The 19782-nt window shown below is 40.2% G+C and overlaps 1 protein-coding gene across 2 annotated transcripts in view; it reads left to right on the forward strand.

Annotated features, from left to right (window-relative positions):
- Nucleotides 1-19560, forward strand: part of MTR (5-methyltetrahydrofolate-homocysteine methyltransferase) — a 137128-nt gene extending 117568 nt beyond the window's left edge. The window contains exon 34 of one of the 2 annotated variants that reach the window (XM_019418899.2): nt 19078-19560. In XM_019418899.2, the coding sequence (XP_019274444.2) occupies nt 19078-19156 (79 nt within the window). In that variant the 3' untranslated portion in view covers nt 19157-19560. The remainder of the gene's footprint in view (nt 1-19077) is intronic. The other variant, XM_019418900.2, reaches the window with a different exon arrangement.
- The last annotated feature ends 222 nt before the right edge of the window (nt 19561-19782 follow it).

A 19782-nucleotide genomic window follows, 5' to 3' on the forward strand; every position in this document is an offset into this window, starting at 1 on the left:
TGTGTGGCAAAAGAGCCAAGCCTGACGTTGTTTAACCCAGAGAAAGGGTTGCTGAAGTGAAGGAGGTTCATCAGGGTGTATGAAAAGATGCAGAAGAAATGTGGTTACAGAGTGAGGGAGTGTGTCGTGACAAGGATGTCAGCACATCCCCTGGAAGCTGAAGGGGCTGGTGCGTGGCAAGGTTGAGTCATTTAGTGCCGTTGACATTGAGGAGGGAGGAAGATGCTAATTTGGGATGGTTTGTATCAGATTAGCAGAAGTAGCTGACTCTTAAGAAAGAGTAATTAATGGGTTTTGTTTAGTGAAAAGTTTATTAGCTTTGGATGCCACCTTTAAGTCTGTGCTCAGTGTGTAGGGTTGGAGCAGATGTGGAAAGGTGATATTTCTGGATGTGGGAAGCCAGGGTAAAACTTTCAAAGAGTTGGATAATGGAAGGAGCAAACATTTGTGGGCATATTTGGGAGGGGGCAGGAAAGAAGTAGGAAAGAATAATGACGGCCCAAACAATGGGGAGAGAGCACAAGGGACTTTACCCAAATATTTTCTTACCAGCATTAGACGGACAAAGCCTGCCTTCTATAGGGAAAAAAAAAAAAGTGGGTGGGGCTGTGTTGCTAATCGCTTTGATGTGAATACAGTCATTTCTATCACTCCTTTCAGATAAAAATATGAAAAACTTCTATTATTTTATAGATGTGATTGGTACCTGGCTCTCAGGGCCCTGCTAAGATTTGCAGCCATTTACGTGTACTTTTTTCTTCTCTCAGGAGCTCCAACAGTGCTTAAGATCTTACAGACAGGAGGTGCTGGCTGGGCAAGTGCCCTCTCTCTTGCTTTGGCTGAGATCCCAAAGAGGGGAAATGTATACTGTGAGATGACATTTATGCATTCACGCATATTCATTCAATTCATCCATATATATGCTCATTCATGAGTTTATGTATTGGGCGAGGTCCTGTTCTGGGGCGTCGTGTACAACAGTAGCAAGTGAGTCAGACTTCCTGGGCTCGGGGAGAGTAACATTGTCTGCAGAGTTTGTAGCAAGTGGACTCCCTCCAGTACCTTGTGTCATTCGCATCTTAAACTCAGAATCTCCACTGCAGATTTAAAAGCTGGGGAGGCATCCGTCTCCTGTCTTGGTCTCAAGGGCACGGCTTGGAGGAGTATTGCACCACCCATGTAGGTTTCAGGCCTCTTTCGCAAGATTTTACTGATGCTTCTGAGTGCAACTGCTGGCCGTTAGGAAACTTTGACCTTGGGGCACCTGGGTGGCTCAGTCGGTTGAGTCCGACTCTTGGTTTCGGCTCAGGTCGTCATCTTGCGGTTGGTGAGATCGAGCCCCGCATCGGGCTCTGCACTGACAGCTCTCTCTCTGCCCCTCGCCTGCTCATGCTCTTTCTCTCTCTCTCTAAAAAAAATAAATAAACTTAAAAAAAAAAAGGCGGGGGGAACTTTGACCTTTTGCTTTGTCCCCTTACCACCCCCAGTTTTAGACCTCATCGAGTAAGCTTGGTTGCCTTTCTAGCTTAACCCAGCTAGAAACCAGTATGCCATGTCGTGCTGTTGAAAACATGGGTGCATTCCCCGGTGACCTGGTTCTGAACATTAATGTCCTTGTTGCTATGCCAGAACCGGGCACGATAAGTGCACGTGGGCACGGCCAAGCGGCCTCCTCCTGTGTTTGAGAGGGAAGGGCCTGTGATCAGCCACGAGCACAAATGCAGCTCAGCGAATACAGATCCAAGACCAGCTGTCAGGCTTCCCTCCTCCTTATCACACCACGGCCTCCGGGGGAACAAAAGTGCCCAGACATCTCCCCCCAAATTAACAAACTGTGCTTCCCGAGAGTATTTACTGATAAACATCTGCCTTCCAAAGAGAAACCACTTATTTAACCAACTGCTCTTTAGAGATTAATGACGCAGCCTGCCTTCCTGCCGTCGCTCTCAACCACGATTCCCTTTCTTGTCCTCCTCTTTGTCTTTCCTAAAAATTTGCTTTCTGAGCCTCGGTGCAGAGGAGGTAGCAATTGCACAGTAACATAAATTTTAAAAAGCCCCTGCCTTACTTTACAACATCTTTTTGGTTCTGCCATGAAAGCATATTTATGGTGAGTAAAATCTGTAGAACCCTGGTTTATCACGCTAAACCACTCTGCCCTCAAAGATAAACGCTCTTAACCAGCAGGTCCCCTTCTGTGCTGAACGCCAGCCTCAGTTCACGTGTCTTAGCCCTTCATCGGTCACTCGTGTGTGGCTCTCCCGAGATTACATACTGCTTTGTCACTGTATTTACATCACAGGCTGTATGTATTGTCTCTCCAATTAGATTGTGGGGTATTTAAAAGGACAAAACTCTCTCTTCTGCTTTCTTTGTGTGTTTGGAAACTTTGAAGAGAGCAGGTGTTTGTTAATGAATAATCCCCCCAAGATGACCAGTGGTATGAGGGGACTTGGGTTGGACTTCCTGTCTTCTCAGTGGAGAGATGTGTGATGAATTATAGTGTATATTCCGTGTTGCTTCACAAATACCTCCCCCACCCTCCCCCCTCCCCCCCCACCAACTCATGCTTCCAACAACTACTAGCTTGGGTGACTTTGGCCAAGTTACACGACCTCTCTAAGCTGCAGCTTCTCCATCAATAAAATGACCATGATGCGAGTGCAAGAACTTGAACGTGGTACTCTCCAGAAAGCATCCAGCTGTACGGGATGTGCCAGAAGGCCCTGACTGCCCATTAATCACTATCTCTGGAGAGTAGAGATCCTGTCTTCCCGCCATATTCCCAGCAAGCAGACTATGTAGAGGGACACGTTGTTCAGCACTCAAGGTCAGAGGCTCCGGGGGTGGTCAGTGTGAAGCATCTCCTTTGCAATGAAGAGTGTGTGGATGGCAGGCCTTGATCTCCTTGGAACACGGGCCGTGCCAGGAGGGAGAGGCCAGAGACCGCTGCTGGGGTAGTCGCTGCGCCATCAAAGCTGTCTGCTTGCAGATCCCAGAGCAGGCGCCTCATGCAGTAGGCTGTTCCCAGACCCCCTGGACATAAGCTGCCCCAGTGCACCTGTGTCCTGATGGCTGTCTCTGTGTCTTGTCTTAGTCTCTCTGGACCAAGACCCGCCTGTGGCTGAGCGTCTGCTGGGATGTGGTTGCACACTTAGCACAGTGCCTCGCTTTAAAGAAAAGAATCTTCACTAACTGAAGAGTGGTGGTGTAGACCCTTGGGGGAGGTTTAATTTTCTCACTTTTTCACCACGCTACCAAAATAATGGATGCAACACCACATCACACATACCTCATTTACAGACAATGTGTATAAATCTAATTATGAATGCTAGTGGCCCAGGAGGAATTCAGGGAGGAGAGACCTGACTGTGGTAAGACTGGAAGATTTCCAGAAGGAGCCATAAATATTACAGACGAGCCAACTGGGTGCAAACCAAGGCCATGCTGGGAATTGAGATCTGGGTTTTGCGAAATGTCTTCTAACTGCAGCATCACATTTGTGTATATTAACCTTCCCTACAGAGGAGGGAATTTTAATTTTGACTGGATTCATTCCTGAGCAGAGTCGTAAGTGGGCAACTTACTTTGCTTCTACATCATAGACAACGTTCGTGTTAGGGGATTGACATCTACAGATGGGTTACTCTGGTCGTCGGGAGAGTTACACGAGATTTAGCGAAATCCAACCCACAGCTGGAAAAGCACCTCCAACACACTGAGCTATATCTGTATTTTAAAAGCCCTTTTAAAAATAAGTAGTATTCAGGGGTACCTGGTCAGTTACGCATCCAGCTTCGCTCAGGTCATGATCTCACAGTTCATAAGTTCGAGCCCTGCGTTGGGCTCTGTGCTGACAGCTCGGAGCCTGGAGCCTGCTTCAAATTCTGTGTCTCCCTCTCTCTCTGTGTGTCCCTCCCCTGTGTTTATGCATGCGCTCTCCCTCTCTCTCTCTCCTTCTCTCTCTCAAAAATTAACATTAAAAAATAGTATTTTTTTATTATAAAACTTGTTCATTGCAAAAAGCATGTTAGCTATATAAAAGTATACAGAGGAAAACGATTCATGATTCTAGAATCCATATTTAGCTGCTAGTAATGTTTCATGACATTTCCTTCTGTTGTCTTTCTTCTTTCTTTCCATCCATGTGCGAGTAGGCGGAATAATGGCCCCTAAAGACAGCTGTGTTCTATGGCAAAAGGGTGGATGTTACCTTCTGTGGTGAAGGATGACATCAAATTAAGAATCTTGAAATGGGGAGATTATCCTGCATAGTCCAGTGGGGCCTAAATGCAGTCATGGGTGTCCTTAGATGAGGGAAGCAGGGAGAGATGTGATGCAGAACAAGGCAAGGTCACCAGTGAAGCAAAATGCCACTGGCCTTGAAGATGGAGAAAAGGACCGTGAGCCAAGGAATGCAGGCAGCTTCTAGAAGCTCCAGAAGCCGGGAAATGGATTCTCCCCTAGAGCCTCTGGAGACAGCCCAGCATCTGACACCTTGATTTTGGCTCAGTGATACTGATGCCCGATTTCTGACCCACACAACTGTAAGAGACTATGACTGTAGATACCAAATTTATGGTAATTTGTTATAGCAATAATAGGAATGAATATACCATAAATCTTGACAGTTTTTGTTACCTGTTAACCTACTTACCACATACCTTTTTTAATGCAATTTATGTTACTATATATGTATACAAATGCATATATAACAATAGATACAATATATATTATGTATGCTATGTGTTAATGTTTTATATATATTGTATATATTCATGTCTACATTATTTATTGTGATAAAATATATAAGACACCAAATTTACCATTTAAATGTACAGCCCAATGGCATGAAGTACATTAATGTTGTTGTGCCACCACACCCCCATCTATCTCCAGAAGTTTTTCATCTTCCACAACTGAAACTCTCTCCTCATTAAACACTAACTCCCCACTCCCCCTCCCCTGCCCGCCCCCCCCCCCCCCCAGCCCCTGGCGGCCACTGGTCTACTTTCTGTGTTTATCGATTTGACTCCTCTAGGGGCCTCATAGATTTGTAACTCGTATGATATTCATCCATTTGTGATGGGCATTTCCCGTAATGTCTTCAGGAGTCATTCATTTTGTAGCATGTGTTAAAGTTTCCTTCCTGATTAAGGCTGGATAATATTCCACTGTACTGATAGACCACATTTTGTTTATCCGTTCATTTGTCAACAGACACTCGGGTTGCTTCCGCATTTTGGCCATTTTGAATAATGCTGCTAACAATATAGATGTGCCAATATCTGTTTACATTCCTGCTTTCATTTCTTCTGGGTATGTACCCAGGAATGGAATTGCTGACTCATGTGGTAATTCTGTGTCTAGTTTTTTGAGGAGCCTCCATACTGTTTTCCACAGGGGCTGCACCAGTTTGCATTGTAATCAACAGAGCACGAGACAGTTTTTCCATCTCTTTGCCAACATTTGCTATTTTCTTATTTTTTCTGTAACTGCCATCCTAATGGTGGTTTATACACGTATATTTTTATATTACCTTTTTTCCACTCAGTTTTCTATCAGAGCCTTCAAAGATATTTTTGAGGCTTTATAACAATCTATTCTGTGTACTATAATTTATATAACTATTCCTCCTTGTTGAACATTACGCCGTTTCTAATTTTTTGCCATTTAGATTACAAAAGCGTGAGCCTAATTGAGCACTAAACCTTTGCTCACATCTCTGAGAAGATCCTACGAATGAATTATTCAAGGGAGCATCACATTGAAAACTATTGGTGTGTTTAACAAAATTACTTTCCAAGAGGATGTTCCGATCAGCAGACCATGAGAGTACTGAGTAACCCATTTTTAAAATGTATTTTTTTAGGTGCAGAGTATTTCTACAATACAGATTAAGACTACCTGTGGACTTGAACAATCATACTAGCAGAATCAACTTGTTTATTTGGGGGCAGAAGGCTCAGTTTTCAGTGTTGGAATGTTGAATTTAAAGACAGACCTGGTTTTCCCCTTAGAATTCTGAAGTGAGAGAAGTACCATAAAAAAAAAAAAAAAAAAAAAAAAGGCTGTTGCTAGAAGAAAATACATAATTTGCAAGCAAGTCATAAGACCTGAGCTCTGTTCTGGCTCAGCCACTAAAAAACCACGTGACTTTGGCAAGTCATTAAAATATCTGGGTTTCGGATGGTTCATTTATGTATGAGTGGGTTCAGTCCTCACATTTCTTTAAGTATCATCTATAATTATCGGTTGTGAGCTCATATCTGGTGGAGTTTTATCTGCTGGAGTCCTTTGGGCTTCGGTTAAAGATGTGTCTCTCTAACTAGTTCTTTCTTTCAGGCATACCAAGGGTATTATCAGCCTGAAATGACTTTTTAATGTGAATCTTGCAATGTAGAAATCCCTACACAAATGTAGTACAAATGTGTGCAAACACAGGATAGAAAAGGTCCATGGACAAACTCTCAAGGTGGTATTGATTTTGAAGACACTTAGACTTGAAGCACAGGATTAAACCAGAAAGCTCTCTTGTTACGTCGCATTGCTGATAGGCCATATTCTTAATTCACGCTTTTACTGGGGACGTCAGCCTGGAGGGTCTGACTCTTGTTGAGAACTTCTGCTCCATTTTTCTACCATGGGTCTAAGTCTTTATTTGTTTATTTTTTTGTCCTAACGTGGCTATTAAAATGATAGCTGCTTGGCCATATAGGGGCCAAGGATAGTCCCCCCCCCCCACCCCCCCGCCGACCAAATGTGCCATTTCGATAAATTGATGATTTTAAATTAAGTTACTTAAGAAACAGCCGGTGCAGAAAGGACTCTAAGCCCCCTTTGTCTCCAGAAAGCAGGAAATAAATTTACCACGGAAAAGGCACTTACCCTAAAACTGAAAGGTAAAAAGACATCCTAATTACTAGAGGTAGGGAATTCAGAGTAGAGACGGCTGTACAAACAAGTCTTGTTACTTTGATTACTTCCCCTGCCCAAATTCTAGGATTCCTTAGTAATTAAAGCACCTGAAATAAGTCTTCTTTGTCCTACAGTTCTTCACAGATTTATTGTCTGTCTGTCTAAAAAGTATAAAAACTGTCAGCCTCAGTCATTTCTTTAGGTCTCATGGGCTGCCATGTGCACTTAATTAATCTTTGGGTTTTTTCCTCCTGTTAATGTCTCATGTCAATTTAATTTTTAGATGAGCTGGAAAAGTCTTGAAGGATAGAGAAAAAGTCTTCCTTCCCTAACAGCTGTCAAGTCCAGCAGAATTCATGAGAGCTGTCTGAACTTCTGCTTTTTGGTTTTGTTTCTGGCTTTTCCCTTAAGGATTTCCCTTACTTTCTTGCCTGTTTAGTTATATATTTATTTATTATTTTTTCTCTCTTTTTAAAAATATACGTCCAAGTCAGTTAGCATATAGTGCAGTAATGACTCAGGAGTGGAATCCAGTGATCTACCCCCTACATATAACACCCAGTGGTCATCCCATCAAGTGTCCTCCTTAATGCCCCTTGTCCATTTAGCCCATCCCTCCCCACCCAACACCCTGGCGGCAACCCTCAGTTCTCCGTATTTAAGAGTCTCTTATGTTTTGTCCCCCTCCCTGTTTTTATATTATTTTTGCTTCCCGTCCCTTATGTTCACCTGTTTTGTATCTTAAATTTAGTTATATATTTAAAAGGATGTTTATTATATTTTGTGCAACATTTCCAGGCGGGAAGATTCTCGGTTATTGTAATCTACCTTATTGCCAGAAATCGAAGTCAGCTGTTCTATGATTCTGTGGGTATTAACCACTTTCTCCCATTTAGCTAACTTGGATATTTATCTTATTTCAACTTTATGAATTGAGTGTTGAATCCACCCATCACGAATCCATGATGCGCTGGAACAATCCTGACTCAGTTCTCTTGGAAGCGTCTTAGTGAGAGACTGCCTGAATGCACTAAAAGAGCTGAAAGCTGAGAACTTTAACTTCGATCTGAACTCAGCATAAAGCGATGCAATTGTCCTCCCTCAAACATCTCAGCCAGTGTCACAATATTGGCCATCAAGGTCACTTTTGTTGCAGTGCTAAGCAAGCACGTGTACTGTGTTGTGAAGGAACGAATAGCGTTGTGCATCAGCAAAGTCCAGTCAGTGGTTAAACTAAGGAGACCCGAGTTTCCTCTGTGGCCGGCACTGGGGGAGGTCTGATTGCACTTTGGATTCAGTATACTCTTGGGTTTCTTAGACTCTGGGGATGGAGGCACCTCAAGAACGTAAAAGATGGTCTACTAGTCGGCCTACAGATTATTGAGCCACTAATTGGAAAAATAAAGAATAAGTGACTATGTTTCTATCTAGATTCGGTGGAGTAGTTCACAGCAAACTCTATTTTTTCTCGTCCACCGACTTTCTCATTTAAGAAATGGAAATTTTATTCTGGAATATCTCAAACTTACACAGAAGTGGAACGAATAGTGTAATGACCCCATTGTCATCATCACCCAGTGTTAGGAGCTGAATTGTGTTCCCTCCAAATTCATATGTTCGGAGACATGACCGCAGAATATGAATGTAATTGCAGAAAGGTCCTTTAAAGAAGTAAGTAAACTAAAATGAAATCATACAGGTGGGCTTTAATCCAATATGGTGGTGTCCTTATAAAAGAGGAGATTAAGACAGAGACAATTCATGCACAGAGGAGTGGCCATGTGAGGACACAGGGAGAAGGTGACCACCTGCAAGCCAAGAAAAGAGTCCTCAGAAGAAACGGAACTCGTCGACACCTTGATCTCAGACTTGTAGCCACTGGAACTATGAGGAATTAAATTTCTGAGGTTAATCCATGTTACTTAGTTATGGCCTCTCTAGCAAACTAACGTGCTCAACTTCAACAATTGTTAAAACATGGCTAATCTTTCCTTATCTAACTTCATCTAACATGGACTCCATATTGTAGCAAGTCCCAGACATTATTTCATCTGTAAATTTTTTAGTATGTACCTCTACAAGGACTTCCCCCCCCCCAACAAAAACATGACCACATGGGAATGCAAACTGGTGCAGCCACTCTGGAAGACAGTATGAGGTTCCTCAAAAAATTAAAAATAGAACTACCCTACGACCCAGCCATTGCACTGCTAGGTATTTATCCAAGGGATACAAGTGTGCTGTGTTGAAGGGGCACGTGCACCCCGATGTTTATAGCAGCACTGTTGACAATAGCCGCAGTATGGAAAGAGCCCAAATGTCCATCGATGGATGAATGGATAAAGAAGATGTGGTATATATATACAATGGAATATTACTCGGCAATCAAAAAGAATGAAATCTTGCCATTTGCAACTACGTGGATGGAACTAGAGGGTATTATGCTAAGCGAAATTAGTCATAGAAAGACAAATATATGACTTTGCTCATATGAGGACTTTAAGATAGAAAACAGATGAACATAAGGGAAGCAAAAATAATACAAAAATGGGGACAAAACAGAAGAGACTCTTAAATATAGAGAACAAACAGAGAGTTGCTGGAGGGGTTGTGGGAGGGGAGATGGGCTAAATGGGTGAGGGGCTTAAGGAATCTACTCCTGAAATCATTGTTGCACCATGTGCTAACTAACTCGGATGTACATTATAAAAAGTAAATAAATTATAGAGAAAAAAATGACCACAATACCATTATGACGCCTAAAATTTAAGAATACTCTAATATCCAGTTGGTATTTACATTTTCCTGATTATCTCTTGCTATTTATATTCTTATGGTTTGTTGAATTGGGATACAAATAAGGCCCATATGTTATAATTGACTTAATGACTCTGAAATCTTTATTGATTCTCCCTCGTTTTCTTGTGTATTTTTTATTGTAATTTTCTTTGAAGAAAGGAAGATGTTTGTCTTACAGATTTTCCTTGGTCTAGATTTGGTCTTCGTCCCCATACTACTGTTCAGCGTGTTCCTCTGTTCCTTTTGTTTCATGTAAATTGTCAGAATCCCTGCGTATTTGAAGATTTTGTTTGTTGTAGTGTTGCACAACCACCGAGTGGGTGGTGTTGGGAATGTCCATCAGGAGGGATATCATGTCTGGAGTCTCTCTTTTTTGTGACGTTACCTGCCATCGATGACCAGCGTCTAGATCTTTTCATTCATTAGGAGCTACAAGAGGGTGATATTCTCATTCCGACAGCTCATTATTTTAGCTCAAGTACTAATGCAGATAGAAACTTGTTCTCTTTAGTTATTTGGTTACAGTGCAGATAATATAGAAACAGCAAAAATAGCTACTTCTTTTACCTTATTTGTCATATTTCAAATGTTTCCGGTCTCCAAAGTTGACCAATGAGGCTTGTTTGATGGCACTATGAACTAACTCATAGATACTAACGTATTTGAAATGATTTCCTCCATTTCATTTATTGTTGTATTTTGCTGTTCAAATTTTCTTACCTTTGACCAGTGTGGTATTACTCATTCATTCCCGAGTCCCTGTGATAGAAGTAGAGTGATCTTTAGTAGTGTCCTTGCTCTTGTGTGATCCAGGCTTATCTTTTACATCTCCTTCCCCTTAGAATCAGCCACTTCTCAAAAATCCCTTGTCCTTTTAATGGGAAATCGTGTTTAGAAACCACAGTCTTGGCTCAGGGGTGCTGATTACTACTGGGTTGATGCATTGATTCTTGCTTTATTCAGTGGGAAGAGCAAGGAAATATGATTTTTAAAAGTCTTTCCATTGAAACACGACTTAGATGCAAAAACGGCACAAATCTTAAGCATGCAGCTTAGAGAATTTTTACAAATGTATACACCAGTGTAACCATTATTCAAATCCAGGCACAGTAGATCTACCAGCATCTGAGGAGCCTCCCTTTCATTCCTCCCCAGTTACTGTCACTCCCAAATGTACCCATTCTAAGTTCTAGCACCATGAATTATTTTTTGTATATAAATGGAATGCTAGTCCGTGGGCTCTGCATTATATTTCTGAGGTTAAAGCATGTTGTGTGTCCTAGTAGTTTTTATTTTTCATTGATGTATGCTATTGTTTGAATATACTACAATTTGTTCTTTCTATGGGTTGGTAGACATTTGGGTTGTTTCCAGGTTTTACTGTTACAGTGAAGCTTCCGTGAACATTTTTGTGCCTGCCTTTTGGTGCGCATATGCGCTCATTTACATTGGGTATATTCCTAAGAGTAGTTAGAGGGTATTTTCAGCTTTCGTGATCGTTCCAAAAGCATTTTTCAAAGTAATTGTACCAGTTTACACCCCCACGCAGTTTATGAGTTCCAGTCGGTCCATTTAGTAGTCACTCTGGGTTGTAGGGTGACTGAGTGACTGACCCTGACTTCTAGCTGCCAGTGTCATCATCTGTCTCCGCTGCAGGACTTTCTCTGAAGGCTGGGACCTGCTGCGCCCATGCAGATGGCATCCCGGAAAATACTCTAAGGTTACTGCCTGCAGGAGTCGCGCTCAACCCATAATTGACAGGAGTTGGTGTATAACCCCTCAGTTCCCTCACTCCTCAAGTAGGGTAACTCTGAGGCAAGTGTTCTACAGTGTCTCTCAGAGTTCCCATGGGATTAAGCTTCAGTTACCCTCGGTGGTAACTTGCTTGATCATGCGTAATTTATTATCTGCCTTCCGTTCCCTATCTGTCTTCGTCACTTTTATTTGGGATCACATCCCAAATAAATTACCTGCCCTTGAAACCTTGTCTCAGCATCAGCCTTTGGGGGAGCTCAAATACTGGTCTTCCACATCCTTGTCACTCTCGTACTGCCAGGCCTTTAAAATTTTAGCCATTTCGTGTATGATGGTACTATGACATTGTGACTTCAATTTGCTTTTCCGTTATGACCATTGATGTTGAGAACCTTTTCATATTCATGATTTTATTTAAGATCATTTCCTCACCACCCGTAAGTAAAGTTGTTCTTCAGTTTTCTTCTTGAAACAATCTTTATCAGAATTTTGTATCCCTGTGGCTCAGTTGGTTGAGCGTCTAACTCTTGATTTCAGCTCAGGCTGTGATCTCAGGGTTGTGGGATGGAGCCCCATGTGCTTTAGATTCTCTCTCTCTCTCTCTCTCTCTCACACACATACACCCTCTCTCTCTCTCTCTCTGCCCCTTCTCCAGCTCACACACTCTCTCAACCTCTCTCTCTAAAATAAATACATTTTAAAAATCACATTAAAAAATTTTGTGTCAATGTTATTCTTGCTTCATAAAACAAATTTGGTTTCTGTTCTACAATAATTTAAGTCTAATTGGGAATATTTGAACTTTGAAAGCTTGGTGGACATACCCTGAGAAACCACCTGTGTTTGGTTGCTTTATGTTGTGTGTGTGTGCATGCATGTGTATGTGAATAACCATTTTATTTTTTCTATGATAGGTAGTCTATTAAGACTTTCTGTATTTACTGGGATCAATTTTTTCAAATTGAAAATTATCCTTTAAAAATTATCCTTTTCATCTAGTTTTTTTTTTTTAAGTTTACTTATTTATTTTGAGAGAGAGAAAGAGCACGAACAGGAGAGGGCAGAGAGAGGTTGCAGAGAGAGAGGGAGGAGAAGGAATCCCAAGCAGGCTCCACACCATCAGCATGGAGCCCGATGTGGGGCTGGAACTCACAAACTGGGAGATCATGACCTGAGCTGAAATCAAGAGACAGTTGCTGAACAGACTGAGCCACCCAGATGCCCCTCGTCTAGGTTTTAAAATTATTTGTAGAGAGTTGTGCAAAGTAGTCTCATAGGTTTTTCCTTACTTCTTTCTCTTTGTTGGTTATTCCCATTTGTCACAGATACTTCGGTATATTTATGTTCTATTACTTTTTGTCTTGATCAGCGTAGCTAGTGTTTTGCCTATTTTGTTGAGTCAGCTTTTTGATTTGTTATTTCTGTTGGTTTTCTGTTTCTTAAATCATTAAGTTTTGTTTGTATATTTCTTCTGTCTTCCACTTTCTTTGGTTTTTCTTTTTTACTTGGGTGTTTAATTCATTTTATTTTAAAATACTTACTGGTATGACATTTAATGCTCTGATAACTGCTTTAGTTTTATCCCACAGATTCTGATATATACTGTTCTTATTATTGTTATTTAAAAAGAATTCTGCTATTTAATTTTATGTTTCACCTTTTACCCAAAAATTAGTAGCATTTTTTGCTTGTGACCTAAACTCTGACTAGTATTCTTGACTATTCCATGAGTACTTGAAATGGATGTGTACCCCTTATTAGTAGAGTTCAGAGTTAGGTGTATATCTATAAAATCTATCTTGTTGATTGTGTTGCTTAAGTTTTCTATAGTTTTACTAATCTTTTAATCCATTTGATTGGTCTTGGACTGACAGAAGTATACTAAATTTTCCTATTATTTTATTTCTGTCATTTTTTACTTGCATCTCCTTTGTGAAAATTCTTGCCAAGCATTTGATACATATAACTAACAGTTATTATGTCTTATTACTATGAGTAGTTTTCAGGCTAATGTGGTACTGCCTGCCATAACTATAAACATACAGATTAATAGAATAGAACTGAGAGTTCAGAAATAAACCTGAACACTTACAGTCAGTTGATTTTCAAGGAGAGTGCTAAGACATTCAGTGGGGGAAAGAATAGTCTCTTTAACACACGGTACTGGGACAACTGGATATCTTCAAGCAAAACAATGAAGTTGAAAAACCCCTACCGCACACCACATGCATAAATTAACTCAAGATGTATCAAAAGACTATTTTTTAAAAGACCATGTGAAAGTGTTAGAAGAGAAAAGGCATAAATCCTTACAACCTTGGATTAGGGAATGCTACTTAGACATGACATCAAAGGACAAGCACAAAAGGAAAAAAAACAAGTAAATTTAACAAAATAAGCATTTAAAACTTTTCTGCCTTAAAGGATACCATCAAGAGAATGAAAAGACACCCCACAGAATGGGAAAATTTCTTATCAATCATAGACCTGATAAGGGAGTTGCATGTACAATGTAGAAAGACAATTACAACTCAACAATAAAAGAGCAAATAACCCGGGGTGCCTGGGTGGCTCAGTCGGTTAAGCGTCTGACTTCAGCTCACGTCATTATCTCGCGGTTCGTGAGTTCAAGCCCTGTGTTGGGCTCTGTGCTGACAGCTCAGAGCCTGGAGCCTGTCTCAGATTCTGTGTCTCCCTCTCTCTCTCTCTGACCCTCCCCCGTTCATGCTCTGTCTCTCTCTGTCTCAAAAATAAATAAACGTTAAAAAAAAATTTTAAAAAAGCAAATAACCCAATTTAAGTGTTGGCAAAATATTTGAATAAGCAATTCTCCAACAAAGATATACACATGGGCAACAAGCACATGAAGAGATGCTCAGCATCATTAGCCATTAGAGAAATGCAAATCAAAAAGCACAATGAGATGCTACTTCATATTTACTGGGATGGCGATCCTCAAAAAGACAAATAAAATGAGACAAACTGTAAAATTCCTAGAAGAAAATATGGAAGAAAATCTCCTGGACATTGGCCTTGCTAATGACTTCTTGGAAATGACACCAAAAACACAGGCAACAGAAGCTAAACTAGACAATTGGGACTACATCAAACTAAAAGCTTCTGCACAGCAAAGGAAACAATCAACAAAATGAAAAGGCAGGCTACAGCATGGGAGAAAGTATTTGCAAACATCTATCTGATAAAGGGTACATTTCCACAATATATAAGAAACCCCTACAACTCAATAGCAAAATAACCAACTCATTTTCAAAATGGACAGAGTACTTGAATAAACATTCCTACAAAGAAATTGAAGCATGCTACTGTAAGATTCTTGTGTTATTTGTGAAGTGACACGATATTGCTTGAAGGTGGATGGATAAAATAAGATGTGTACTGTAAACCCTAAGGTAAACGCTACCACAACAAGGAGTTATAGCCAGTAAGACAACAAAGGAGATAAAATTGAATAATAAAAAATCCTCAGTGAAAGAAAGACATAAAAAGAGTATAAAGGGCAACGAACAGATGGAACATACAAAAAATAATAGCTGTATGGAAGATTTAAATCAAAGCATATCAGTAATTACATTAAATATAAATTGTATAAATATCTAATTCTCATACAGAGATTATCAGATTGGAAAAAAACAGCAATACCCAGCTGCATGCTGCCAACAAGAAACCCACTGTAAATGTGAAGAAGCAATTCAGTTAAAACCAGACATGTGCAAACACCATTGCCATCTTTAAAGAATCTCCTCTTCATCTGATTATTATTATTATTATTATTTTCTTTTACGGAGAGGGCACATGAGCAAGGGATGGGGCAGATAGAGAATCTTTTTTTTTTTAATGTCTTTTTATTTTAGAGAGAGAGAGCGTGAGTGGGGCGGGGGAGCGGTTGGGGGGGAACAGAGAGAGAGGGAAACACAGAATCTGAAGCAGGCTCCAGACTCTGAGCTGTCAGCACAGAGCCCAGCGTGAGGCTTGAACTCACAAACTGTGAAATCACGACCTGAGCTGAAGTTGGACGCTTGGCCAACTGAGCCACCTAGGCACGCTGAGAGAGAATCTTAAGCAGCCTCTGTACGGAGTGTGGACTTGGGGCAATGCGGGGCTCCATCCCATGATCCTGGGATCATGACCTGAGCCAAAATCAAGAGTTGGACGCTCAACCGACCGAGCCACTCAGGCGCCCCTTCATAATCTTATTTTTAAATCTTGTACTATATGCCTCTTTATAAATCTTTTCTCAAATGAGGCGAGCTATACATGTTAAAATATTTATGAGTGATACTTAGGATGAAATATATAGCCTTAAACACTTACTTTGAAAAGGAAGAAAGGCTAAGTGTCAATATAATGAAACTGAAGAAAATAAAACAATAGAATACATCCAAAGAATGTGGAAGGAGAGAGAACATACAAAATAAGAGCAGAAATCAATAATAATTTTAAAAATTACATTAGAAATCATCAGTAAAACCAAAATTTTGTCCTCAAAAGGGGCTAATAAAGTAGTTACATCTCTGGTGAGATTAATGAAGGAAAAAATAGTATATTAGGAAAGAAAAAAATTATGTAACTACAGATCCAACCAAAATTAAAATAAGGAATATATGAACAGGTTTATGCTGATAAATTTGGAAGCTTAGATAAGCTAGACAAGTTCATGGGAAAATATGACCTACTGAAATCGTCTCAAAACAGAAACAGAAAGCCTGAATGACCCAATATCTATAAAGAAATTGAAATAGTAGCTTTAAATTTTTCACACAAAGAAAACACCAAAACCAGAGGACTTTTACAGGTAAATTCTGACATATTTTCAAAGAACAAATCATTCTAATCTTAGAAATATTCTTCCAGAGAATAATAAAAGATCAAATAGTCCTCAGTTTTTTCTATGACCTTTGCTTAATCTTGATGGCAAAACCAGACATTCTGTTGAGCAGAAGAACCAGGCATAGAAGAACAAGGGTTTGATGATTCCATTTATATGACGTTCAGGAGTAGGCTGAAAGTAATCTCTGATGATGGACTTGAGAGCTGTGTTGTCTATGGTGACTGGGATTGACCAGAAGAGGGCACAAGGGCAATTTCTGGAATAATACAAGTGGTTTTTTTGTTTTTGTTTTGTTTTTTTTTGTTTTTGTTTTTGTTTTTGTTTTTTTTTTTGTATCTTGGTTAGACTGTAGATTTATCAAACCTCAATGAATTGCACATCTAACATGCCTGCATTGCACTTCATGCAAATTGTACCTCAGGGGAAAAATGAATTTAACGAATACTGAACTCTAGTTAGTAGGCTTGCTTTTTGCAGTGGTCTGGGCTAACAGTTCTTTTTTTTTTTTTAATTTTTTTTTTTTTCAACGTTTTTTTATTTTTATTTTTGGGACAGAGAGAGACAGAGCATGAACGGGGGAGGGGCAGAGAGAGAGGGAGACACAGAATCGGAAACAGGCTCCAGGCTCCGAGCCATCAGCCCAGAGCCTGACGCGGGGCTCGAACTCACAGAACGCGAGATCGTGACCTGGCTGAAGTCGGACGCTTAACCGACTGCGCCACCCAGGTGCCCCTGGGCTAACAGTTCTAAAACTAGTTTTATTCCCAGCAAAGGAAACAAACCATCAGCAAAATGAAAAGGCAACCTACCGAATGGGGAAAAAAATATTTGCAAACCACCTCTTTGATAAAGGGTTAAATATACAAGGAATTCATACACCTCACTAGCAAAAAACCAAACAACCCAACTTAAAAAATGGGCGACAGATCTGAAGATGTTTCCAAAGAAAACATACAGATAGAGATACATGAAAAAGTGGTCAATAACACTAACCATCAGGAAAAACAAAACAAAAGAACCACTAACCATCAGGGACATTCAGATCAAAACCACAATGAGATATCACTTCACACCTGTTAGGATGTCCATTAGCAAAAAGAGAAGAGATAGCAAACGGTGGTGAGATTGCTAAGTGACATAAGCCAGACGGAGAAAGACAAATTCTGCACGGTATCACTTATGTGTGGAGTCTTACAAAAACAAGTCAAACTCATAGAAACATAGAGTGGAATGGTGGGCAGTGGGGGTAAAGGGGAGAGGTTGATAAAAGGGCACAAACTTTCCGTTATAACACGAATGAGGTCTGAGGATCTAATCTATAACATGGTGACTATAGTTGATACTAGTGTATTGTATAATTGAAATTTGCTACAAGAGAGAACTTAACTATTCTCACCAAAAACAAACAAAAAACCTGCTAAAAAACCTAAAAAAAAAAAAACCAACAAAACCCAAAAAGCAAATATGTGAGGTGCAGATGTGGTAATTGTGGGATTGTGGGAATTCTTTCATAACGTATGCGTCTATCGAATGATCACATGTACACTTACAATATATTATAGTTCTGTCAATTATACCTCAAAAAAGCTGGAAGAAAACTCCTTTTATTAATAAAATGCATGTTTCTCCCCGCTGGAGAAAGCAGTCACAAATATGGAAAGGAGGAGAGTTTATTGCCAAAGCCAGCACTCTGGTTTCTCTTTTTCAATCTGAATTTTATTTTATTTAATTCATTTACTTATTTAATTTTTTTTAATGTATGTATGTTTGTTTGTTTATTTATTTTGAGAGAGAGAGAGTACGAGCAGGGCAAGGGCAGAAAGAGAGAGAGACACACAGAATCTGAAGTAGGCTCCAGGCTCTGAGCTGTCGGCCCAGAGCCCGACACAGGGCTTGAACCCATGAACTGCAAGATCATGACCTCAGCCAAAGTCGGACACTCAACCGACGGAGCCACCCAGGCATCCCTCAATCTGAATTTTTTAAAAAATATCCCAGAATTTGGAAACATTTTGGATAAATGAAAATTCATCATAAAATCAGGAACTTGATAGTTACAACTTTTGATATGGGTTGATTGTAGCTTAGGATTATTCTAAGACCACATCTCAGATATCTGATAGATTTTGCTTTGTTTTGGCATTTCCAAAGAAAATTCCTTTTAAAAATTATATCCTGTAAAAAAAAAAATCCCTTCCTTTCTCTCTGCCCTTCCCCTGCTCACACTCTCTCTCTCTCTCAAAAATAAACATTAAAAAAAAAAAAATCTTTTGGGCAAAAAGTACAGTGGCTTTTAAAAATGCAGTTAACTGTTGAACAACAAAGGTTTGAACTGCACAGGCCCATTTATATGTGGATTTTTTTCGATTTTTTCCTTATGGTTTTCTTAATAACATTGTCTTTTCTGTAGTTCAGATTAATGTGAGAATACCATATATAATCCATGTAACATACAAAATGTGTGTTGTTTATGTTATTAAGAGCATAAGCCTATTAAGAGTAGGCTATTAGTAAAGTTTCGGGAGAGTCAAAAGTTATATGACTGCACCAGGGTGGGAGTTCTGTTCCCCTAACCCCCACATTGTCCCAGTGTCGACTGTATGGGTGCAGGACACGAGGAATTTCCTGTCAAAAGTAGGCAACATCCTTGGCGAAGCCTGAGTTGTCTGGTGTTTCTACTTCAAGCCTCTTAGCTACATTTCTGGTCCTGTAGAACAAGAGCAGATTCCGGAAAAGTAATTTTTCTTCTTTTGTAGAAACTTCTTTATCTGGCAGAGAACGGTAACTCATCAAACCTGCATCAGAAAGCTACTTTTCAACTCTCAGTCAATATGACCAACATCAGGCATCCATCAAATGAAGGATTGCGAGCAATAACCTTAAAAAATCCTGCCGGGCGACTAGTTATTGATTCTGTGTTCAGCCTGATGGATGAATGCGTAAAGGCAACAAGTGACTGCAGAAAGCACAGAGCTGGCCGCCTGCCTACTCTGGCAGGCCCTCTGGCGAGGGAGCACCGTCTTTGGCTTTACCAGAAACATGGTTCTGGTCGTCATGATCAATGAGAATTTGATCCTACCCGGAGGTCTGCTCTTCCTCACCTTGCCTTGGAATTTTCAGAACAGCCCAGAGAACAATTTACAGTAAAACTTGATTAGCTTCCCCCAGGCTGGTTGCACGGTTGAGACTGTTTGTGGGGGATGGGATTTGTGACTGAATACCAAGAAGAAAAAAAAAATCGGTATGTTAACGGTATGAAGGAGCTTGTAGGAAGGGCTTAATTTATTTTGGAGATTAAATTCATTTCAGGAACTTTAAAAGCATTGATTCATATTAAGCTAATAAATGTGCTAATTACAGTTTAATCGTTTCACCTCATTAAGCCACGACCACAAGACCTCTCATTAGTCATACCACCTTAGTGGGTGAGAATGATTTCATGTGTTTTCCAAGGACTCCTG

This window comes from Panthera pardus, unplaced genomic scaffold (genome assembly GCF_024362965.1).
Source record: "Panthera pardus isolate Hobbes unplaced genomic scaffold, ASM2436296v1 HiC_scaffold_22, whole genome shotgun sequence".
Classification (NCBI taxonomy): Eukaryota; Metazoa; Chordata; class Mammalia; order Carnivora; family Felidae; genus Panthera; species Panthera pardus.